Raw genomic sequence first — 25,259 nt, forward strand, 5'->3', positions numbered from 1 at the left:
CTCCAGGGAATAGCATCTTCCGTCGCAGCCGGTCTCTCCTGGCAGCAAACACGGGGCCATCTGCGGGCAACCAGGGCCGGGGGCGAAGCGGCTCTTTCGCGCGGTCCCCCCCCCCCCGCTCTTCGCTCCTCCTCTTTCCTTTCACGTCCATTTCCATCCGTTCACCAGTGTGTCCCCGGGATGTTATAAAGGGCACAATGAATAAGGTAAAGAGACGTTGGGGGTGTCCAGAGGGGTCCCAGGAGCTCCTGTCCCAGTGGAGTGGGGGTGGCGCCCTCCCTGCACCGGATGCGTTCACCTGAAGCTCCAAGTTTTGTTTAACCTTTTTCTTCTGATTCATTCCGATTTCCTTAATGTTTGTTGTTGTGGGTTTTTCTTTAAGTGACCTCTATGCCCACCCCGGGGCTCAACCCCACGGCCCGAGAGGGAGAGTGGCCTGTCTCCGACCGAGCAGCCTGTGTGCTGACCGGGAGGGGCCCAGGGGGAGCCTCCGGGCTGTGCCGGCCCCTGCTCTGGCCGGGCCGGGCCCCTTGGGCTCCGCCAGAGACAGTCGAGTGGGTGCGTGAGTGGGGGCCAAGGAGGCTTCGGGGGCGCCGGGCCTGCGCCCAACTCCCCGCGGTGGCCCGGTGACAGCGGCACTAGTACTGGCCCCACTTCACAGGTAATCGAGGCTCGCCCCAGGTCACACAGTGATGCAGCAAAGCTTGGCTTGAAATCTAGGGTTGGGGGGTCCCCGGGGGGCTCAGGGGTTTAACGCCGCCTTCGGCCCGAGGCGTGATCCTGGGGTCCCGGGATGGAGTCCTGCATTAGGCTCCCTGCATGGAGCCTGTCTCAGTCTTTCTCTCTCTCTCTCTCTGTTTCTCATGAATACATAAAATCTTAAAAAAAAAAATCTAGGGTTGGGGTTCTTTTTTTATTTTTTAAAGATTTTCTTTCTTTCTTCATGAGACACACAGGCCGAGAGAGAAGCAGGCTCCCTGCGGGGAACCTGACTTGGGATTCGATCCCCCGACCCCGGGATCATGACCTGAGCCAAAGGCAGACGCTCAACCACTGAGCCACCCAGGTGCCCCCTAGGATTGGGGTTCTAACACCCGTGTCTTTTTTTTTTTCCTTGATTAAAAAAAGCTCAAAGTGGAATCGGTCCATATACGGCAAAAGGCAGCACTAGGGGGTTACAGCGGAACAACTGTGTCCCACCAGACCCCAGCCCGGACCCAGTCCCCACGCCTGGCTGCTTGTGCTGCCTTCCAGCTGCAGGAACGCACAGATGTGCCCGTGTGTGTGTCTACACATGTATGTGCAAGTGGCTGTGTGCTGTCCACACTCCCTGCACCTCTTCTTCGTGTGGTGTCAGTACGCAACTGCCTTTCACGGGGCCGCACAGTGTTCACAGCACAGACCTGAATATAGGAACTTACCCAGTCCACTCCTTAGGGACATGAGGACTTTCTGGAGTTTTCTGTGTCTCGGGCCTGTCTTGAACTTTCGCCATCGCAACAATGCTGCAGTTAGCATCATCGGCACATGGCTGTGCAAACGTGTGTGACCGCGTTGTTCATTTCGATCACCAGAGCGAGATGACAGGTGGGGACAGTTGGGGGTCCCTCACCAGGTTACTGGGTCAGAGACTCCGCTTCCGTCATCTCAGGGTACTGGGGATGGCAACCAGGGAGCTACCCAGGCCCTAGGCATTGGCATGTGCCGTAAAGACCACCTCAGCTTCGACAGGGACGGACTGTGGCAGCGCCCGGGGCCCCAGGGTGTTTCTGAAGGAGACTGAGCCCGTGGGCAGCAGGGGCTCCTCTCCAGCCCCCCACTCCCCGCCTGGGGCAGCCGGGCATTGGTAAGGCTTGCGCCCTGCCCGCCACCCCAGGAGGCAGCCACAGAGGTGGTGTGGTGGCCCAGGTCACACAGCAGACACGGTGCAGGGGGGGGTCCCCTCCACCATCCCTCTCGGTGCAGCATGCACAGCGTTGCCCCTACTCTGGTTCATGCTGAGGCGTGAGAAGCTTCTGGGCCTGGGGGACAGGGTGCAGCCTGCCCTTCTCTCTGTCCCTGGGCTGACGTGCTGTATGCCCAGCTGTCAGGAGTCTGGGGTGACAACCCCCCCCCCCCCAGTCGTCCCGGCTTCGTACAAGGTCTCCTCTGTCCTTATGTGTCTCTCCCCAGCTCGGGCCGCCCCGGATCCGCTGTCCTCCTTGTAGTGACTCCGTGTCCCCTGCGCTTGCCTGCAGTGGCTCATGCCATGGGGTGGCCTCCAGGCCGCTAGGGAGGGCCCCACGCCCACCCTGGAGGCCTGTGTCGCCGCCGTCCTGCACAGCCGGGGGGGACAGCACATGCGGGGACCAGGAGCACAGCCTGGGGGGACCAGCACCCGCGGGGACCAGCACCCACGGGAGGGTCCCGCCTGTGCCAGGTCCCGGGGCGGGCTGCTGGGGGCGGCCAGGCCCGGGGCTGCAGGAACCGCAGTTGGCTGGGGCCTGCGAGCATGGGGGGCCGCGCCGGTGTGCACCCCACAGGGTGAGCCCCGAGCCACCCGCGATGCTCCGAGGGGCCCTGGGCGGGAAGCTGAGTGTCCGGGTGCTGTCCCGGCTTCCAGGACGGGAGCGTTGGGTCTCGGTGCCAGCCTGGCGGGGGGGGGGGGGGGGGGGGGGGGGGGGGAGGGGAGCCCCAGAGACCCCGCGCACCAGCCCCCCCCACCGGCCCTGTGTGTCCCTGGACGTCCCTGGGCTCAGGTCAGCCTGGGGGGGGTAGGGCGCCCCCGCCTCCCCATCCTCCCCCCTCCCCCTTCTATCCCCACTTCCCCCTTCTTCTCCCCCCTCTTCTCCCCCCTCCTCCTGCCCCTCCTTGCCCCTCCTCTCCCTCCATCCCTCCTTCCCCCCTCCTCCCCACCTCCTTTCCTCCCCTTCCCCCTTCTCCCTCCTTCTTCCCTCTTCTCCCCCTCCTCCCCCTCTTCCCCTCCCCTCTTCTCCCCCCTCCTCCCCCTCCTTTCCTCCTCCTCCCCCTTCCCCCCTTCCTCCTTCCCTCCTCCTGCTCCCTGAGCCCTGCTCTCTGCGCCCTGCTCCCTGCGCCCATGAAGCCGCAGACCTGCCATTTGATGGGAAAATGAGAATCTCAGTGCAAAGTCACAGGAGACAGAGGGAAGCAAACACCATCGTGCCTCAACATAACCCGGACGCAACCCCCTCTTCCAAGGAAGGGGCAAGGCACCGGGGTCCCCTGCTCCTCTCACATCCTTTGGAACCAGCTCCCAAAATACCAGAGGCTGAGCGCAGGCCTCCCTCGCTGTCACCGGGCTGAGTGATGAATCCTGCAAACACACAATCTCTCCCCTCCCCCAAGACTGTGCATCTACTTACATTTAGTGTCCTTTTACGTTTTTTTGAAAAACTCTTTTTTCTCTCTCTCTCTTTTTTTCCCCCCTAAACCTAAAACACCAGCTGTAAAACCCACCGCTTCCTTCCCCTCCAGGTCGGCAGTGGTGGGAGGTGGTGGCGGCAGACAGCCGGGCCGGGCCCCCCTGTGCTCTGAGTCAGGCCTTCCTCTGGGCGGCCTGCTGCCTGCAAAACAAACTTAAAAGCTGGTGAATGGCACTTAGGGGCCCACAGGCATGCAGGGAGGCCGAAAATATTTGCAGAGGCACACACTCTGTTCACAGAATGAAAGGCCACTATGTAAATATCTGGGCTCTGTCGGGGCGAGGCATCTTCAAAGTGGCTTCTGCTTGTCACACCAAGCCAGCAAGGAGGCAAAGACGTTCATTCAAAAGCTGCTCGCAGGAACCGTGCCACAACTTCCTGGCCCCAGAAGGTAGACTCAGAAAGGGACCACAGCCTGGGGTCCCGTGTTTCTTTTTCTTGCCCTTTCTCCTTCGCTGCACACCGCACAGGGTGGTTGTGTGACGGCCTACAATGTCAGCTTTCAGGGCTGCGCAGACATGATCAGTTTTCTCTCTCTTGGCAGGGGAAGGCTTTTTTGGAAGACACTCAAAAGGCAACCATAGTTACTAATGGAGCATGGCAAGCATGAGACAGAGGTAGTTATTACCCAGTCTTGACAAAAAAGGAAAAACGTGGGCTGGTTTTTGCATCAAGCCACAAATATTAATTCCGAAGACTCCCAGGTGAACGCAGAAGCACAGCAGACACACCTGATACCCCCTTGCGAGCGTCCCACACGCCTCCCAGAAATCCCACACGCACGTGAAGCCTGGCGACGGCCCTCTGACCACACTGGGGGCACGAGCCAAAATCCGGGCAGAATTTTCGCTCACCACATCATCCACTGGGATGCATTTAGAAGAACATTCTTGGATGTCACGCCATTCATGTTGGCCCCGCCGAACCAGACGGCCCCCGGAAGGGGAAGAACTAGGTTTTGTTTCCCTCCGTCCCCTGGTCAGTGATCATCTCTCACCTGGGCAGGCAGGAAGTGGTCTTCCAGGTCAGACACGGCCTAGTTCCCCTCGTCTGCCTTTCTCCAAAGCGACAAGGACTGTAGTTTCCAGCACGTAACGCAGTGAAAGAAGGGTGGCTAAAGTCATGCATCATCTCCTTCAGATGCTGAATTGCTAGAGGAAGTGTCCGTGATGGGTAGAGAGGGGAAGGGGGCCGGGAGTGGCTGCTCAAGGTCTGCTGCGTTCCCCAGCCTCATCAGAGAGCCTGAGAAGAAACACGTCACCTGGTTCAGAAATCTCCCAGAGGGTGCTCAGCAGCCTCAGATCCACAGAGGAGGCCGCCAGCACCCAAGTGGGAGGCTAAGGATGCTGCATTTACCTTGCCTGATGGCCTAGGCTGAGCCCGGAGAGAGGGCTCTCCATGTGACACCAACAAGGGGCCAATGAAAAGAAGGAAAGGAGACCCGCCCTCAGGGCTGGGGGCAGCACAACTCTCTGAACACTATTGTTCTATAGAAACAGATGCTAATCTAAGAGAACTGCCGCCCTGCCTCTCTGGGAAGATGCAAGAAGATACGGACGGCCTCAGGGCACCTGGGTGGCTCAGTCGGTTAGGTTTCTCACTCTTGGTTTCAACTCGGATCATGAGATCGAGCTCCAAGTCAGGTTCCATGTTGGGCGTGGAACCTGCTTAAGATTCTCTGTCTCTCCCTCCTTCCCCCCACCCCATCTCTCTCTCTCTCTCTCTCTCTTTCTTAAAGGAAAAAAAGAAAAAGATCTGGCCTCTGCAGAACTGGCTAAAGAAGGAACTAGAAAGACAAAACCATCTTGAGCTAAGAAAGGAGACAGATGAGAACTGGCTAAAATAAGATAATAGAAAGTACCTCAAAAGAGAAGAGCCAGAGTCAAAGCTGCATTTGGAGAGAGTAAGGGCAGAAATGACTAAGAAATAGCTGTTAACTAAGGAGGAGAAAGGCCACTCGCTTTTTGTTCTCAGGATCTCTTTATCCTCTTAGAAGTTAATGAGGATGACAAAGAGCTTTAGTAGCTGTTGATAGGCCTATAGTAGAGATTAAAATGGAGAGGTTTTAAAAATATTTATTAAAAACTTGCTTTAAAATAAGCCTCTGCATGCTAACATAACATTATTGATGAAAATTAACCATGTTCAAACAAATTTTTAAAAAGATTTTATTTTAGAGCATGTGTGCAAGTGGGGGGAGGGACAGAGAGAGGGAATCTAAAGCAGACTGTGCTGAACCTGACCTGTTGAGAATTTTTATCATAAATGGATGTTGAATTTTGTCCAATGCTTTCTGCACCCATTGAGATGATCATATGATTTTTATCCTTAAAAATAAGGATAATGCTAATGGGGTATGTCCTGTTGATGGATTTATGGATATTGAGCCATCCTTGCATAACTGAAATAAATCCCACTTTATTATAGATTTATGATCTTTCTAACGTTTTGCTGAATTTAGTTAATTTTTGGTGAGAAGTTTTGCATCTGTGTTCACCAGGGATATCAGCCTGTGATTTTCTTTTCTTGTGGTGTCCTTGTCAGTTTTTCATATCAAGGTGATGCTGACCTCATAAAATGAGTTTGGAAGTGTTCCTCCTCTTTTGTTCTTTGGAAGAGGTTGAGAAGGATTGGTGTGAATTCTTCTTAAAATTTTGGTAGAATTCACCAGTGAGGCCCTCTCTGTTCAGGGACCTTTGGTTGTTGGGAGGTTTGTGATTACTGACTCTCTTTACCAGTAATCAATCTGTTCAAGTTTCCTGTTTCTTCTTGACTCAGTAGCTTATGTATTTCTAGGAATGATCAAGACCTGAGCTGAAATCGAGTCAGGACATTTAACCCACTCCCTCCCTTTTTTTCTCAGTGACTCTAACGGTTTGCCAATCTTATTTCTTCAAAGATTCAGAACTTGGTTTCATCGATCTTCTCTACTGTCTTTTTGGTCTCCTTTTCATTCATTTCTGCTCTGATCTTTGCTATTTCCTTCCTCTACTAACTTTGGGCTTAGTTTATTCTTTCTCTAGTACATTAAGGTACAAAGTAGGGTTTTAAAATTGAGATCGATCTTGTTTGTTAATGTATGCATTTATCACTGTGAACTTCCCTCTTAGAACTGCTTTTGCAGCAATTTATAGGTTTTGGGTATGCTGTGTTTCCACTTTCATTTCTCTCAAGGTATTTTTTAATTTTTGAGTTTTTTTTTCTTTGACTCTGGCTGTTTGATAATATGTTTTTAAATCTCCACATATTGTGAATTTTCCAGTTTTCTCCCTGTAATTGATTTCATTTTGTACCCTTGTGATTAGAAAACATGATTGTGATCAGATTTCACTAACCTTTAATTTATTAAGCCCTGTTTTGTGGTCTAACATGATTATCCTAGAGAATGTTCTGTGTACTTGAAAATAATGTGTATTCTGTTACTTTGGATGGAATGTTCGGTATATACCTTTTAGGTCCATCTGGCATAATGTGTCATTTGAGGCCACTGTATCCATATTGATTTTCTGCCTGGATGAGCTATCCACTGGTGAAAGTGGGCTATTAATGCCCCATACTATGATTCTGTTGCTGCTTATTTCTTCCTTAAGGTGTGTTGATATTTGCTTTTATATTTATTAGGCTCTTCTAAGGTGAGTACATAAATATTTATAAGTGTCATATCCTCTTGTCAGACTGACCCCTTCATCATTATGTAATGCCCTTCTTTGTCTTTTATTGTAGTCTTTTTGAAGTCTGTTTTGTTTGACATAGGTATAGGTATAGAGTCCTCCTTTGGTTTCCTTAGCATAAAATATCTTTTTCTATCCTTTCACTTTCCATCTTTGTGTCCTTACATCTGAAGTGATTCTCTTATAGGCAGTGTACAGATTGGTCTGTAGAGACATATTATAACTAAAATGTCAAAAGTTAAAGATAAGGACTCTTTTTTTTTTTTTTAAGATTTTATTCATTCATGAGAGACACAGAGAGAGGGAGGCAGAGACACGGAGGGAGAAGCAGGCTCCATGCAGGGAGCCCAATGTGGGACTCGATCCCAGGTCTCTAGGGTCACGCCCTGGGCTGAAGGCAGCGCTAAACGGCTGAGCCACCCAGGTGTCCCAAAGATAAGGAATCTTTAAAGCAGCAAGAGAAAAACAACTTGTTACATACAAGGGAACAGTCATAAAAATATCAGCAGATATTTCAACAGAAATTTGCTGGCCAGAAGGAATTGGCATAATGTATTCAAAGTACTGGGGAAAAACAAAACAAAACAAAACAAAACAAAACTTCCAACCAAGAATTCTCTACCCAGCAAGGTTGTTATTCAGAATCAAAGGAGAAATAAAGATATTTCCAGATAAGCAATAGCTAAAAGAGTTCATCACCACTCAACAGGCCTTATCAGAAATGTTAAAAGATGTCTTTTTTTTTTAAGTTAATATTTTTAGTAATCTCTACACCCAATGTGGGGCTCAAATCCATGATTCCAAGACATCGAGTCACATGCTCTTCCAACTGAGCCAGCAAGGGCCCTTAAAGGGATGTCTTTAGGTTGAAAGGAAAAAGTGCTAATTAGTAATAGGAACATATGAAAATATAAATCTCACTGAAAAAGGTAAATATATGATAAAACTTAGAATACTGTAATATTATAAGGATTGTGGATTAATTATAAAGCTAGTACAAAGGATAAAAACAGGGGATCCCTGGGTGGCTCAGTGGTTTCGTGCCTGCCTTCGGTCCAGGGCATGATCCTGAAGACCCAGGATCAAGTCCCATGTCGGGCTCCCTGCATGGAGCCTGCTTCTCCCTCTGCCTGTGTCTCTGCCTCTCTCTCTCTCTGTGTCTTTCATGAATGAATGAATGAATAAATGAATAAATAAATAAATAAATAAATAAATACATAAATAAATAAAGGAGTGAAAATGACTATAATAATTAAAGGCAGGGGATCCCTGGGTGGCTCAGCGGTTTAGCGCCTGCCTTTGGCCCAGGGCATGATCCTGGAGTCCCGGGATCAAGTCCCACATCGGGCTCCTGGCATGGAGCCTGCTTCTCCCTCCTGTGTCTCTGCAACCGCCCCCCCCCCCCACGTCTATCATAAATAAATAAATAAATATTTAAAAATAATTAAAGATATAAAGATGTAAAATGTATTAAAAACAAAGTGGGGGGAGAGTAAAAATGTAGAGCTTTAGAACATATTCAAACTCCAGTTGTTATCAACTTAAAATGAACTGTTGTAAGTTGCCATATGTCAGTTTCATGGTAACCACAAAGCAAAACCTATAGTGGACACAAAAAAGAGAAAGGAATGTAAGTATATCGCTACAGAAAATCATAAAATCACAAAGAAAGCAGGAAAGCACAAAGGAAGAAAGGAACAGAGTAGCCACACAAGAGCCAGAAAACAACAAATGGCAATGAGCACGTACCTAACAATAATATAGAAATGGACTAAGTTTTTGAATTGAAAGAGTGGTTAAGGACCTATTTTTAAGTAAAAACAACATATACTCAACGTGTGTATAAATGCATAGGAAAGTCCAGAAAAACACACAGGCTTACTTTTGGTGGGACCAGGAGAGTGTTATGGGTTGAACTGTCTCCCCTAAATTAATAATGGAGTTCTTTGCCTTTACTGCCTCAGAATTTTATCTGATTTGGAGAACTGAGTCTTTACAGAGGTAATCAAATTTTAAAAAATTCGGTCATTACGATGGGCCTTTAATTCAGTGTGACATTTCCTTATAAAAAGGGGGAATTTGGACACAGGCACAGAGGGAAGACAGTATGAACAGGCATAGGGGATGACCATTTATTAGCTTGTGTAAAAAGCCTGGAACAGACTCCTCCCTCACCTCTTGCGTTTGTGGACTTCTCGTCTCTGTAACCGAGACCACGCATTCCCGTGAAGCTACCCAGACTGTACTGTTGAGGCAGCCCCGGCAACCTGGCGCAAGGAGGCTCCCAGTTTCATGTTTTCGCAGGATATGACCATTTTTATAACGACTGCGTGCATTTCTTCTATAATCAGAGCATGCCCTTCCTTCAAGTTTTAATTTTGGAAAACGAGAGAAGAGACAAGAGGGGAGAAGAGGCCACGGTGGGACTATCACACAACTGGTTTTATTCTTCATCAGGAAATAAGGAACGTACCTCCTGCTTCTTGCTCGGTCTCGGCTCCGCCCCCACCCCAACACTGCCTTTTGGGGGGCTGCCTTGCTTTGAGGGGACCTCTATCTGAGAAGACTGGTGGGCTGTGATTTGCTAGGTGACAGCTGGGGTCTGGTCATGCAAGATGTCACCAGGACCATCGCCCTTCATTCCACACACCTGGCTCGGGCCCGGAGTGTGGGATTTCGGACCATCTCCCCCTCAGATCAGGGAGCCCAAGGAGCCTGCAGCCAGAATGCCTGCAAGCAGCTGGCACCTTCTACAAGCTCTGGCCCCTCATTCCCGCGGGGTGACGGAGCCACATCAGAATAACAAACCACCCTAGGAGTCCCCGTAAGGCAGAATTTTCCAATAGTTTTTCCCCTGGGAAGATGCACCTGAGCACAGGTCCAGGCGAGGAGGGCACTGACTTTTACAGGGGTCAAGGCCACCGAAGAGGGCCGCAGGGTTTCAGGAAGCGGCGCCCCGCAGACCCCGGGCTCCCACCCCAGGCCAGTCCGCTGAGCCAGGCCTAGCGGCCTCCACGGACCGCTCAGAGCCCCCGGCCTTCTGCAAGCGCCACCGCTGGCGCCTGGCCGCGGACACCTGTGCGAGCCCCGAGGCTGCGAGCCGGTTCGGAGCTGCAGACGTGCAGGTCTAAAGACTCCCAGGACAGCCCCAGTGGCCTCGGCGTCGTGCACGAGAGCCTGGTCTCGGGTCCCTGGGGTGTCCTCGGGTCTCCAGCGCAGAACTGCGGCCGGGCCCAGCCTTTGCAGGTGCCCCCGTCACCCGCCCGGCGGGCCCAGGCCAGGCGGCGTCCCGTCTGCTAGAGCCTGAAAAGGCCAAAGCTCGAGAGGGGACGTCCCTTGGCCACGGGCTAAGGGCCAAGCACTGCCGGCGGGGCCGGGCCAGCGGGGCCGGGCGGGAAGCGCGGCCCACCTGGGGCTCCTCGCGTCCTCCCGTGGCTCCCGTGGCTCTTCGCCCGCTTCTTCACGGCCTCCGGCTCCGGTTCTCTCAGCTCTTGCCGCCCCTCACGGCCGGTTCCCCCTCCTCCTGCTTTCCGGCCAGCGTCTCCCATGGTTGCGCCTTTGCCAGGGGCTCGGGGAGCTGAAACCAAGAGGGAGGGCAGGGCCCGCCTGCAGGTCTCTGAGGCCCTGCCCGGCTCCCGAGAGGCTCCCGAGAGGCTCCCGCGGCGCGGAGCCTGCCTGTGGCCCGGGACAGGCCCCGACGCTCCACTTCCCCGGGGACCGTCGCTGGAGCCGTGCGGCGTCCAGAGCCCCTCTGGGAGGCAAAGCGGGCCCGAGGCCGCCGGGACAGGCCCACTCGGGGAGGCCCACTCGGGGAGGCCAAGGGGCTTGCGTCTCCCAAACCCCGACCCGAGCTCGGAGTACAGCTGTTCCCTGTGAGGAGCCCGCGGGGGAAGCCAGGCCTGGGGCGACGGGGTGTCCCCCCCCCCCCCCCCCCCGGGGCTGGGCCACGCCGCATTCCTTTCGCTTGAGGCGTCCGAGCCGAGGAGCGGCAGCCTCCCCTCGGGAGCAGGACAGAACCGCGGCCGGAAGGGGAAGGGCCTCCCCAGCCCGACCAGCGCCCCGCGCCCCGCGCCCCGCCGAGGCCCAACCGGACAAACAGCCGAGCCACGAGCTGGTAGGACGTGGTTGTATTTACACGGTACATCGTAAAGCAATGGCTACGTTGCTCATACATATTAGAAACCATAAAAAAAAGTTAAGAACTAAAATGTACATCATACACTTGTATATATATTTTTTACACAGAGGTAAAAAGGCTTATTATAAAAAAATCAATACAACAGGGTTTTTAGTATACAGGTGAAGGACGAATTACGCTTCAGGCACTTTAATTTGTTAATGTGAGCAAATAGCTTGGGGTGGGGGGTGGGGGAAGCTTCCAAACAAATCTTTTGGTTAATGTTTTGTTACCACAGATACAAAAATAAAATCTGAATAATTTCTCTCAAATGATTGACGTCAGTATGGCAAAGCTGACTGGGAAAATACGACCCACCGCTCAGCTGCAGTGTGGCAATTAGAGACGTATTTACATCAGCGTCCCCACGGCTGGCCTCGCGCCCTTAACCGCTCACTGCTGCTGCCCTCAGACCGAAGGTAAAGGTAAAGGTAAAGGTACGGGCGGAGGAAGATGCACCAGCACAACCTCGACGGCGGGAAAGGGCAGGGCTGAGGAACTCAACGGGGACTCCAAGAAACAACAAAAAACCCAATAAAACCCAAGATAACAACCGCGCGGCAGGGTAAGTGTGTTCCTAGCGAAATAAATAGGGGCACTTGAACCGAGGTCTGACAAACCTACATTAGTGTTGTGCTTTGTAGAGGAGAGACCTTGAGAAATGCCCTGAGGAAGCGCCTCGGGCGGCCGGGCGGGGGCCGGGCGGGGGCCGGTCTCTCCACGGGTCTGGGCCGGGTCTGGGGCGGCCCGAGGGTTTTCCACGCGGTCTCCAGGCTGGGAATCGTTCCCGCTCCCTCCATCACCAGACCGACGGCTCGCGGCTCCCCTGCCCAGCCCGAAGGCCCAAACCGGTCACTCCGACGAATGGAAACGTCCGTCTACCGACGAACTCGCGGGCACACGGAGCATTTACACCGACGATCTGGCCAAAGAAATGTGGCGGGTGCTCGGGGGGGGGCTGACAACACGCCACGAGGGTAAGCACGGCCAGCACGGCCCCGGTGTGATTGGCGGCCTGGAAGAAAGTCCCTTTCCTTGAAGACTGCTGTCCCGTGTGCAATAGAGAAGGGACGGGGGAGGTGGAGACGCGGAGAGCAGGCGATTAGCACGGGAAGGTCACGGCGGAAGCACAGCCGGGCTTGCCGGGCCTGCCCCCACGGTCCCCGCGACGTTCTGATTGTACTATGCTACGTACCACTCTTCACTTTTCCTCTTTTCTGCAGCAAGGAGGTTGGGCTACTCCTTGCACTATATTAGAAAAATACTCTTTTCCAGCTAATGAGAAGCCTCCTACACGGCAAGGCGACAGGTAGCCCCAGACTGCTGACCTAACCATCTGTGCGCCCGAACTGGCCAGTCTGGGATTGGAGATGCAGGAGAAAGACACTTAGGCATTGGAAGGGTTTTTATATATGGCCTTTTGTTCCCCCGCAAGTATAAATGAGAAAATTTGGTGACGTGAAATTCAGTCCCGAATGAAAACAAATCGGAAACCCACGAACAAAATGCAACCCACCACTCTTCAGGTTTAGGACGTTTAAAATCCACCCCCTACCCTCCCCCCCCCCTTTTTTTTTTTTTACAGATAATCGCCAGTGGGCCCGTGGGAGGAAGCTCCTTTACTTTTATTTACCACAACCGTAGTGTTTCTCAGCTGGAACTCTTTGGAGAACACGGGGGTGTGTGTGTGTGTGTGTGTGTGTGTGTGTGTGTGTGTGTGTGTGTGTGTGTGTGTGTGTGTGTGTGTGTGTGTGTGTGTGTGTGTGTGTGTGTGTGTGTGTGTGACTATTTCGTTTGCAAAACAACGAGCACAATTTCTTCGTTAGTGTTTTCTTCTAATATTGCTAAGTTTTCAGAAGTGGTGGGGAGACAAAATTTAAAAAAGTTCTACCTTAGGGGGTACCGGGGAGGCTCAGAGAAGCCTGAAATCCTCCTTTTCTAGCCCTGGTCCATGAGGATGCAGATGCAATGCGGTTTAGGGAATTATCCTGATTCACACAAGTTAAATCTGAAGTTAAGGCTCAATTCTTAGTCATTTTTATGGGTGAATGTGTTGCATCAGTAAAATAATAACAGACGGATTTTGGGGGGGGCGGGGAGGGCACAGAAAATGACGATGGGCTGCAGACAGAAACTGCAGCTTACTTGGGAAATTTGGCTTTACAAAAGTTAAAGCGATCTTGTTTCGTGGCAGAAGTCTGTTAGCCAGCTCGCCTCCCGCCATCGCCTGACTGCAGGTCAGAAGGCTCCTGGCGGGGTTTCATCAACCTGACCTCACGCAGGCGCCAGAAGCGGGGCTCCTGAGCTCGCCGCAGGCCGAACCAGGAGAGTGCACCTGGGAAAGCCCGCCGCCAGCGCGCACCCCAAAGCGGCGGTCCCCACTGCAGGCGCCTGTGCACCAGCAGAGGTGGGGACGAAAGACGTGACGTGAACGCACGGAGGAGACCGAGTGATTACGGCTTGTCACTAATACACGAGTGTGTGCGCGGGGGCTCCTTTCCATGGACACTGCGGGTGTGTGGGTGGGTGTGTGTGGGTGTGTGGCCGATGCAGTGGGTGGCTGGGTGGGGGTGGCCGGGGAAGTGCAGAGTCCACCAGGCGGGGCTCCCCTGGCTGGTACCGGGGAGCAGGGAGGAAGGGGGGGAGGAGGGCAACTGAGTCACACGGCCGCTTTGTGCTTCCCCCCGCAGCACCTGCACATCACTCCGCAGTGGTAGCAGGCCCGGAGGGGCAGGTAACAGCACATACAGGGGGCCAGGAAGGACAAGGCAATAAGAGCCATCCACCGGAGGCAGAACTTCTCGTCGCTGGTGTCGCACGAGCAGGGGTCTGTGTAGTCGCCCTCGGGGTCCGACATGCAGTGGTAGAGCATGCTGTCCGCGCACCACATGCAGCTCACCCGGCGGATGCAAGTTCTCACGGCGTCGGGCGCGTCCTGACAGCGGCCCCTCCGGTTCTCCTCGTGGACGAACATGTCCCTGCAGTACTCACAGCGCGAGCGCTCGCCGTCCTCCTTCCGCCGCCGCGACTTGCCCCGGGCCGGCTGGGTCTTGATCACGCCAACCCCGCGCCCCTTGGGGTCGTCGCCCAGGCCGAAGTCCGACGAGTCCACGTAGGGGTAGTTGTAGTCGTGCTTGGGGACCTCGCCCTTGGCAAAGCGCACGTAGGAGTCGGTGTCGTCCGCGGGCTCCGGGGCCTTGCCACGCACGGGCGCATGCCGGTAGTCCTCGTAGCCCGTCAGCCAGGTGCGCTCCCGGGGGTTGATGCGCACGATCTCCTCGTCGTCGTCGGGGAAGCTCACCTGGCGGTAGGGCCTGGGCATCGGCTGCCCGGGGACAAGCAAACACACATGGTGTTACAGTGGCCGCAGGGCGGGGAGGGAGGCCGAGGAGGAAACAGCCCCCCACCCTATGTACCCCTGGCCTCGACAAAGCCATCCCTGGGGGGAATGGGGGTGGGAGTGGGACCAAAACCAACCAAACACCCAACAGACACACCTGTCCTGTCATTACCGCACATCCCCGAGGTCATAGGGGTATTTCAAGGTGTCCTCCTCAACCCATTCCCGGGGCCCCGAAATTTCTTTTCCCCCTTTTGTTGAGGGTATGACCCTCTAAGGTGGGCAAGTGTGCGGACTGTGGGGGAAAAAAAATGTATTTTGAATATTTAGACCTGAAGACACCCACATGGAGAAGCGGAACTTGGGAGGCCTTCCCTAGGAAGCCTAAGGTGCCGGGGAGCACGGTCTGGATTTCTGACAGCCTAGTGGAGTTTGACCTGTTTTTGTACAGCGTGTTCTCTTTTGTTAAGATGGGGTTTTTTGGGCAGCCTGGGGTGGCTCAGCGGTTTAGTGCTGCCTTCAGCCCAGGGCACGATCCCGGAGTCCCGGGATTGAGTCCCACATCGGGCTCCCCGCATGGAGCCTGCCTCTCCCTCTGCCTGTGTCTCTGCCTCTCTCTCTCTCTCTCTCTCATGAGTAAATAAGATCTTTAAATAAAAAATAAATTGATATAACCTTTATTAAAAAAAAAAAAGACGGGTTTTTCCCCCAGTAGAACTGAAAAATACTGGCGTGCACGGCCTGTGGTAAGGGGAGCACATGTGGGTATCTGTGTGTGTGATATGTGCACACCAGGTCACAATACAGAATGCATTTTTGCACTGTGGGTCATGCTCAGAAAAGCAAAAAAAAAAAAAAAAAAAAAGATGCTAGGAGCTACCATACGGGGGTATCTTGTCATCTGGTGGGGAAGAGGCAGGAAGGGTAGGAGTGCAGATCTGCAGGCTGTCTGGGGTTTGGATCCTGCCAGGATCTCACAGATGGTGAGGGGCAAGCTGTAATGTGAGCTCAGGCAGGCCAGACCCAGAGGCCCCCACCGCCGCCTCCTGCAGGCAACAGAGTCATCTCGGAGCCAGTCCTGCTGTGGCTTCCGGCAAGGCCCTGTCCAGGGGGGCAGGCGCTGAACACTCGGTTACCAGAGAGACGCAGGTAAGCCTGCCCGTCCCAGGCACCTTCGTTGGGACAGAGTGAGATTTCATACCCCTGAGGTCCTTTGGGTGTGAAGGCTTTTTAAGGGGTGGGGAGAACACAGCTCTGGATGAACCCAATGAAGTAAAATTCAGACTTTGGAATGTCCTAGTAAGTCGCTAAGCCTCAGATTCTTGATCAAAAAGCACAGGGCTAATCTATACACGCTGCGCACCCAGAACCTGTCGCACAGGGTGTGGCTGACACCTGCTGCCGTTATCGTCATTAGGATACTGTCACCGAATTTACCGCGAGTTTATCCATCACTCCCACCAGACTGTGCGCTCCTTGAGGGCAGGGGCCACATCGCACACACACTGCCTGATTCCTATTAGATTCTAGAGCGTTTCACAGATGTTGGAAAAACCACAATCTTAAATCAATCAAAACAAATCCTGGGAGAATAGGCTTTGCTAATTATTCTGCAAAGTAAGGAGAGTCAATTAAGGTCAATTAATTCCCATCTATTGCTCCTGTAATGTGGTTCTTAAAAAGAACATTTTATGGCAAAATATTAGGAAGCACACAATAAGATTTTTATTTATTCATGAGAGACAAGAAAGAGAGGCGAAGGGAGAAGCAGGCGGCTCCATGCAGGGAGCCCGACGCGGGCCTTGATCCCGGGTCTCCAGGATCAGGCCCTGGGCTGAAGGCGATGGCGGTGCTAAACCGCTGAGCCACCTGGGCTACCCAGATTTACAGAACTCTTAAAAAAAATCATTAGGGCAGCCCAGGTCGGGCTCCCGCGTCGGGCTCCCTGCATGGAGCCTGCTTCTCCCTCTGCCTGGGACTCTGCCTCTCTCGTTCTGTGTCTCTCATAAATAAATTTTAAAATCTTTAAAAAAAAAAAAAAAGTTCTGTAAATCTAGCTTTACATTAAAAACAAAACAAAAAAATCCCCTCACTGCCCTATGTTGCTTTTTTTTCTTTTCCAAGCAGACTGGTGGCCACATCACCCTCCACGGGCACCAGTCCATGTCCCACAGTTTGGGAACCTGCTCTGCAGAACGGCCACTCGGTAAATATTTGTTGAATTACTGAATTCCAGACTCCAGCTACATCTCCCCAAGCAAGCCTGGGCCTGCCGCCTGCGATGCCAGGGTGCCTGAGCCAAGCGGACGGCATTCCTTACTCCTGATCCTGGCTCTGGGCTTTCACACAAAGCCAGGAAGCCCTTTGGACAGAGGAGCTCGGGAGGCAGCAGGACACCCTGGGTGAGCACACGCTTGCATCTGTCACTTGTTCTGTCGGAGACTCTAAGCCCTTAGCCTTCTCCTCGGTACACTGGGGAGGGCGAGGACCTGCCGTGGGGTGATTCGTGAGGATTCAACGAGATGAGCACATGAAAGGCTTAGCACGGGGTCTGGCACGCGTGTACACGCACACACACGAGGAAGTAAGGAGGAGTGGCTGCTGCCACCATCCATGCGAGAAACGGAGGCTGCCTAGGCTTGAGCGCCGGGGCACGGGGAAGGGGAGGGGGCCGGTCCAGACTCGGGAGGCATCCACCCCGCACCCTCAGAGGAGCCAGACTGCCACGCACCTGTTCGAGGTGATAGTGGTCCGTGGGGTAGGAGTCGTGCAGGTGGCCCAGGGTATAAATCCTCCGGTGCTCACAGGATGTGGGAGAGGAGATGGTCCGAGTAGGCTGTTCCCTCTTCTGGGAGGAATTAGAAGAACTGTCTGTAGCTGTCTGTGTAGAGGGAGGTAACCAAGGGTTAATTAAAACAAAAACAATAACCAAACCCACATAGCAAACCCTAACACACCGTCTACCCACACTTGTGGCGTCTTGCTGGACTTCCCGAAATCTGGAGTTTATCTTGGCTGTGGGAGGCAGAAGGACCCCTAAAGGGCCAGATTGTCTAAACATGATGTGGCTGGCTCAAAGGGCAGGGAAAGCCAGCCACCCAACCCTGGAAAGTTGGGTTTGTTTTCTCAAATGTGGGAGTAGTCACTGGGCTTTGCGGGGAGAGGGCTCGCTACACCGGGCCTCCTGCGGGTGCCGTCCCAGTTTGATCAGGAACGGTTACCCCATCTGCAGCCCTGAGTGCACGGTACTCTGGTGAGTGCAGGGGAGGCAAAAATCAAACCCAAATGTTCCTGTGCGGAGCTAATCCCAGCCTGGGAAAGTCTCAGAAATAAGGATATCTCAAGGGTATCGTGGGCATCGGCTTTCCAGGAAGAAATCGGGTAATCTTTGGGCTGAAGGCAAGCCTTGGGGGTCACTGTAAGCTGGAAAAAGAGAGCAAGAGAGAGGATGGATCGCACGGGAATGACGGTCCCTGCCTGTTGGTGGTTAAGTGCAGATCTGCTCTCCCGCTAGAGGCGATGGGTTCAGACTGGAGGCTCAAGGACAGTGGAAAGTGGACAGGTCTGTGGAAAGTGATCAGATACTGGGATGGACTGTGGCCACCACCCTTACAACCGGGAACCTCAGAACCCCTTCCTCCATTGGCTTCTCAGGATCACAGTTCCTTTACTCCCCCCAATGAAAAGGTTTTCCTAGTATCCGGGGGTCCTATTTCTGGCAGATACTAAGGCACTCCTAGCTCTTGCTACTCAACCTCATATTCCCGTGGTCTCCTTTGCTTATTTATCTCTTTATTTATATATATATTTTTTTGTTAGCATCCTGTATCTTTTTGGGGGCAAGGGTAAAAAGACATATGAAAGTTATTTTTATACCCTCACCCCCAACTTCTAAAGTAATGCCTAGAAAAATGGGACAAGTATTTAGGTAAAGACACCTGTATTCCCGGGGATCCCTGGGTGGCGCAGCGGTTTGGCGCCTGCCTTTGGCCCAGGGCGCGATCCTGGAGACCCGGGATCAAATCCCACATCGGGCTCCGTGCATGGAGCCTGCTTCTCCCTCTGCCTGTGTCTCTGCCTCTCTCTCTCTCTCTCTGTGACTATCATAAAAAAAAAAAAAAAAAAAAGACACCTGTATTCCCATTACATGACTACTGTTAATTTTTAAAACTTGGTGGACATGTGCAGCACCTCTTTGAGGACCCAACCTTTCTGATTTTTACCCCCCCTCTCATCCTGTTTGGTCCAAGTGATGCAGAGCTGACACCTGTTTCTCATCTCCCAATCCAGAGTGACTAATTCAGATACAGATTTACGGTCCACTCCGACGACGCAATAAGAGATTTTTTTTCACTGAGATCAGAAAAGATGCTGTCTTTATCTCCGAAGTTAAGTTCGAAGGGTCCTTCTAGGTCAGAACTCAGGGAAGAATTCTTCCTTGAATCCCAGTAACAAGAATTTTTACTTTTTCCTAAACTATGTCCTGTTTTTCAGCTCTCTCCGCTCTTGTCTCATGTCTTCGGGGGTACTGACTGCCCACCCCCGCCCCCGTTAATACACAGGTGGTCGTAGAGCACACGGAACAATAAGGCAAAGAGCTCTTAGCAGTCCTGGACTGTACAGGTGCACATGGCGAGCCGGGCCCGGGGAGCACAGGCGCAGGGGCTACTGTGTCCACGTCGCCGGCGGGACAGCACACTGGGACCTGCCGACCCGGCCAGGCGGCCACCGCAGTGCTGCACTGAAATGCAGCCCCTGATCTCCACGGCCCACGGGGGACGGCCATCCCCACACGGCTGCTTCGAGGTCGCGCCAGCCCTTTCCCATGCCTGCTCGCAGAGGGCTTTTGCTGAGGTTCAGGAGTACAATGTCTCCAAGTAAAGAGCCTGCTTTAGGCAAACCCAGGAGCGAAGGGGATGATGTCTCATCATACAAAGGTTCCTAAAGATCTCAATAAACACTTCCCTGGTGAGTAGGCACAGGCCCTTCAGCGTGATTCAAATCTCAAGGGCTAAATTCTGAAGCTGCACCCCGCGTGGCCATCCTCTCTCGGGTTAGAAGCTAGCCTACCGAGCACACACGGCACTGTGCACCTCCGCTCACCTCCTGTGTTAATCATCTGTTCACTCCCCACCCTTTATTCTGTGACCTTTGTCCAGGTTCACGATGTGTAGAAAGGAGGCACACCCGGGTTTCCCTAGCGCTCATCAGCCAACCAGCAATGCCACCCCTGATGCACTCCTCCTACCTCCCCAGCCCCGAACAGCCTCTTCCCACCGCACAGTCAAGTGCAAAGCTTCCTGGAAGCCATCAGGGAACGTGAGACTGAGCAGCGCCTCTGAGTCTCTCCTCATCTGATGGTGAATCTTTATGGGGATGCAAGGAGGACGGAGAGCTCTGAGGCGTGCCCACTGTTCACGGCCTCCTGCAGGCAGAGCTGAAGACCATGCCTGGACGGCGGTGGGTGAGCACAGACTCTGGCCAAGGAGGGCATGTGGGAGGCTCCATTAAGGCCGGCGCTTACTCCACATCTACACCATCAGCCAGACCTTGCCACGTAGTGCGTGTGGCCTACAAACCAAAGCAATGTGCTAGGAGGGCACCTCCAACGAACAAGGGGGGAGATCCTTTTCTTCACATGTACCTTTTCTTTTCTTTTTCTTAAATTAAGTAATCTCTATGCCCAACGCGGGGCTCAAACTCATGATCCTGAGAGCAGGAGTCACATGCTCTACCTACTAAGCCAGCCAGACACCCCATCCATGTGTACTTCAGACCCGATTCTCTGAGCTATAACTCTGCTTGGAATTGCCACACACACACTGGAGAAAAGCAGCCCCCCATGAGCTACACACACACACACACACACACTCCGTCGGATTCCTGGAATGTCGGTTGTTTGTGCGCACCAGCCCATGACACCTACCAACCTACCCATCTGGCAGCTCCACCTTCGACTCCACCAGGCTCTGGCTGCTTTTAAGCTCACCTTGCTCTTTCCAGGGGTTGCCTCTTTTGAGGGTTTGAGCTCAAGAAGAACAGAGGCAGAAGCTGCAGACTGAGGTTTCCCCCACGTGGGGACAGGCGCTGCTGCCTCGCAGGAGCCCTTGGGTAACGCGACCCAGCGAGCATGGCCATCGCCATGTGCAAAATGTAGCCTCCGAAAAATCTTGCCTCTGGGTTGGACTCTGACTCAATGTCCAGGCCCATTATTCAAAAGACACCCAACTGAGCAGTTTGTGACCTAATATGAGGTGCCGAACAACAAAATGCAATGGAATAATCTAATGCTAAGTAACAAGGTCTCAGCTCAGGAAGACTGGATGTGAGTCATCCTCTAATTAAAAGTTGTGTGATCTCGTTCAAGGTAAGAAGCTTTGTGTGGCCTGGTGTTAAAGCTCTCTACTAGGGCGGAAAGCTGAGGCAAGACTTTGACAAGGAAGAACCTAGACAGAATAGGAGCGGAGAAAAGGAACACAGGGAGGGTCTCGGAGCAAGAGTCAGGGCGTAGAAGAGGGGTCCTGCCCACCTTAAAATCAAGGAAAGAGAGACAAGGGGCATGATCCTCTACTCTGCCTGTGACACTCATTCCTTCCCTGGAAGGTTTTGGGGTTTTAGAGGCTGGGTGCTTTGTGGCTCAGACACACAAGGTGACGGGCCAGGGGCAAGGCTAAGTGGCTTCCATTCTAGACTCCTGGACAACCCAGAGCAAGGCTCAGAGGAAGAGGAAAAGAGTTCAAGTTGCCCAGTGAACATCTAATAAAATTCCTCAAAAAGAGCAAGCTTCCCATGGCCAGACCCTGCAGGCATAAACAGTACTTATTTTGAGAATTCAGCTATTTCTTTTAATTCCCCAGAATTTAACAACGAATGAGAGAAAAATACCAGAGCTTCAAAAGTTGACGCAGACTTCTTCCAAATAACTGACTTTAGGGTTACAGTATCGGACAGTCCATCAAAACCCGAGGTGCAAAGGACACTGAGCCGAGGCTGCCTGGAGTGGGTGGAAACCGGAACGAATGCGGGAAGGAGAAGATCCAGGTCTCCCGTAAACCCGCGGCTGGCTCCCTCCTACTGCACGGGCGTATTTTTACAAGACAGGATTTCTTACTCTTGGAACCTTGGCTAGTCTTCCCTTTCCTTGGGTTTCCCTGGGAGTTCTTAGAAGCACATGCATCTGTTCACATGCCCAGGGTCCCGGAACGGGCCTCCTTCATCAGGGAGGCCAACCTCTTTGACCCAAGGGAAGATCAGAGAAGGAAGGAGAGAACCAAGAAGCCAGAGCAGCTGAGGAGGCAGTTTGCTTAAATTACCATCCTGGGATGGAATCCTGGCTGTTGACCAAGGGCTTTTGGGGGCATTCAGGGTGGGTCAGATGATGCATTTCAAAGTGAAACAAGTGTTTTCAAGATATGTGCATCCCTTCAGCTCCCCTTGGGATTTCCTACTGAATCTTTGTTTTTTCCAAAAGAAAAGCAGCAGGAAAACGCTGCTTAGGCAAAAGACGTGCCCAGGGCTGTTCTTTCAAGGACACTTGGACCTATCAAGGACACTTGGAGTGTGTGTCCTATTCTGTCTATCTGTGACTGTGAGGAGGTTGGCAACTGGCAATTTACTTCTCCGTCTTGGGGATGGAGACAAATGGGACGAACCCCACCTTCAGGAAGACAAACAAGGACAGTCCCTTCATCCCCGTGTCCCCAGGAACACACGCAAGGAGAAGAAAACACAGGACACAAGGAGCAACTGTGTCAGGTTAAGAGGCCAACGTGTTTTAAACAAGACAAAGAAAACTTAAGTTAAGAAAATGCTGAAGAAAAACTTCAGTTAAGAAATGCTGAAGGAGCCAGACTACCTCACCCAGAAACCCTACAGCCAGGTTCTGCACAAACTGCAGGGTAGAAAGAAAACGGACTCCAAGCCAGGTTATAGGCCATGTGTCTCGGACAAGCCGTTGGATTTCCCAGGGCCTCAGTTTCCTCACGTGTAAAATAAGGGGGAAGGGGGACGCCTTGGTGGCTCAGCGGTTGTGTACATCTGCCTTCGGCACAGGGCGTGATCCTGGAGTGCCAGGATCGAGTCCCACACGTCAGGCTTCCTGCATGGAGCCTGCTCCTCTCTGTGTCTCTCATGAATAAATAAATAAAATCTTTTTTTTTTTAATTTTTAAAAAATTTTTATTTATTTATGATAGTTATATATATATATCTTATATATATATCATATATATATATATCTATATATATATAGAGAGAGAGGCAGAGACATAGGCAGAGGGAGAAGCAGGCTCTATGCACCAGGAGCCCGATGTGGGACTTGATCCCGGGTCTCCAGGATCGCGCTCTGGGCCAAAGGCAGGGGCCAAACCGCTGTGCCACCCAGGGATCCCAACAAATAAAATCTTTATGAAATCCTTCCCTTTTATTATTTTTTAAAAAATATTTTATTGGGCAGCCCCGGTGGCGCAGTGGTTTGGCGCTGCCTGCAGCCTGGGGTGTGATCCTGGAGACGGGGGATCGAGTCCCACATCGTGCTCCCTGCATGGAGCCTGCTTCTCCCTCTGCCTGTGTCTCTGCCTCTCTCTCTGTGGGTCTATGAATAAATAAAATCTTAAAAAAAAAATAAAAAATATTTTATTTATTTATTTATTCGTGAGAGACACAGAGAAGCAGAGACACAGGCAGAGGGAGAAGCAGGCTCCATGCAGGGAGCCCGATGCAGGACTTGATCCCAGAAGCCCAGGATGACGCCCAAAGCCGAAGGCAGATGCTCAACCGCTGAGCCACCCAGGCGTCCCCCCTCTCCCCGCCTCCCCTCCTCTTAAGAACATCAGAGGTCCCAGGGGTTTGACCAAGACTGTTGCACTTCACTGATCTGAAGGCCACAGACTTCCTTCAGATTGATCAAGTATAATTCTTGTCTTATCTGCAGATGCTGCTGCTATTTTACATTTTTAAAGGGCGCTACCTAGTAGTTATGACCACAATTTGTATTATTTGTACTGCAATCCGCCACCAAAATAGAGCTCAACAGCTGATGCAAGCAACGCAATATTCGACCTTCTTTCCATTGCAAGGGCTTCTCTCTCTCTCTCTTATTTAAAAAGTATGTACATGCACTAAATATAAATGTATACCATGCCTCCCCACCTCGGGCCGGGCAACGAGACCAATGACACGAGACTCTGGACACTTTTCTGCTTCTCAGAAGACAGTAAACTGCACAGTTGAGCGCCTCAGAAGGCTTCTGGTTCAGGTGGCTTAATGAGCGTTGTTTCCAACTCTTCAGTAAAGCACGCCTTTCCCCTCAGCACCTGCTAGACCCACAGACCTAGGGCCAACCCTTTTTCCTTCAGTAAACAGGGCGTTGTCACCCATTTTGTCAGCACGTCTTTGGGAACAGGTAGCAACACTAGCTCACCTGCCCTAAGGGCCTAAAGAGGTTCCAGGTGTCCTCTTCTAAAAAGGCAAGAAATCAGCCAGACACGGGCTCTTGCGTGGCCCCAGCAGGCAGGCAGTGTAGGTCCAAGAGGCGGCTGCAGGAGCGGGGGAAAGACAGGACTCTGTCCTCAGACTCGAGGACATTCTCCTCTCTGGGACCCAGAGGATAAAGTGGGCATTCTTTCATTGTGAAGAAACAAAACAAAATTCCCACTCATTGAAAAAAAATAGTCTTTATGTCTCTAAATTCTGAAGTTAGGTGAAATTTTACTGTGAAAGGAAAGGACTCTGATACACACACACACCTCTTGGCTTCGCTGGAAGGGCTGAGGGGCTGGGAGCAGGGCGGCGGGGCTTCAGGGAACCCTGAGCAGGTATGAGCTCTGTATGAAGGAGTCAAACGGAAAGAACAGTATCCTGCTAGCCACGGCCTAGAGACAGATGCGATGCATATAAACGAAGAAAGACGCAAGTGGGAGGGCTACCAAGAGCCTTTGGGCTTCCTGAGTGGAGAGCATTGCCAAGCTTTTGTCTGAGCCCTAGACATAGTAATTGCTTTAATTTAGCCACCTAGGTATCAGGCGTTGAATAAAAAAAGATCCTCCCCTTCCTAGGCAATGTGAGCTTGATAGTTACTGTCATGTAGAAGATAAAGCAGCTCCCACCCATCTTTCGGAGACCTTCCAGCCACCCTGCGCAGTGCTGGGTCTCAGCCAGTAGCAGTTACGGGACCTGCTTCCTGGTGTCGACCACAAAGCCTATGGCGGCCCCTCCCAAAACATTTTTGCTTTTCTTACTAAACCACCAGAGACCAGTTTCACTAGCTGAACTCCGTAGCGGTAGCCTACGTTTTCAACCTACTTTCTCTTTTATGTCGCCTCTCCGCCATCCTACTCAGCCCAGTCCCTGGACTCCAGAGGCGGAGGCAACAGGAAACAGCTCTGAGCAACTGGTCATCTACAATGAGACTGAGGCTTCCAAGCCGGGCCAAGGGGGACCTCGGGCCTCCGCCGAAGCTGAAGTAGTTTTGAGCCGAGGCGCTAGTTGAAGAGGCCATCGTTCAGGAAGCTGCTCTGCAAGTAGGGGGTCTGGTATATCTAGTAAGAACAATTTATTGAAACTTAGTGAACAAACACTTCCTTTTCTTAAAATTCTCTGAAAGGCGGCAAGCAGATGTGAAGTTTGCATTCTGGGTGGGCAGAGTATGGA

The 25,259-nt window shown here is 52.3% G+C and overlaps 1 protein-coding gene across 2 annotated transcripts in view; it reads right to left on the reverse strand.

Moving 5' to 3' along the window:
- Window positions 1-13,492: 13,492 nt before the first annotated feature.
- Window positions 13,493-25,259, reverse strand: part of SPRED2 (sprouty related EVH1 domain containing 2) — a 113,490-nt gene continuing 101,723 nt past the window's right edge. For both annotated transcript variants that reach the window (XM_041754974.1, XM_041754975.1), the window contains exons 5-6: window positions 17,342-17,491; window positions 13,493-14,595 (exon numbers count right to left, since the gene is read on the reverse strand). In XM_041754974.1, the coding sequence (XP_041610908.1) occupies window positions 13,930-14,595; window positions 17,342-17,491 (816 nt within the window). In that variant the 3' untranslated portion in view covers window positions 13,493-13,929. The remainder of the gene's footprint in view (window positions 14,596-17,341; window positions 17,492-25,259) is intronic.

This window comes from Vulpes lagopus, chromosome 5 (assembly GCF_018345385.1).
Source record: "Vulpes lagopus strain Blue_001 chromosome 5, ASM1834538v1, whole genome shotgun sequence".
Taxonomy (NCBI): Eukaryota; Metazoa; Chordata; class Mammalia; order Carnivora; family Canidae; genus Vulpes; species Vulpes lagopus.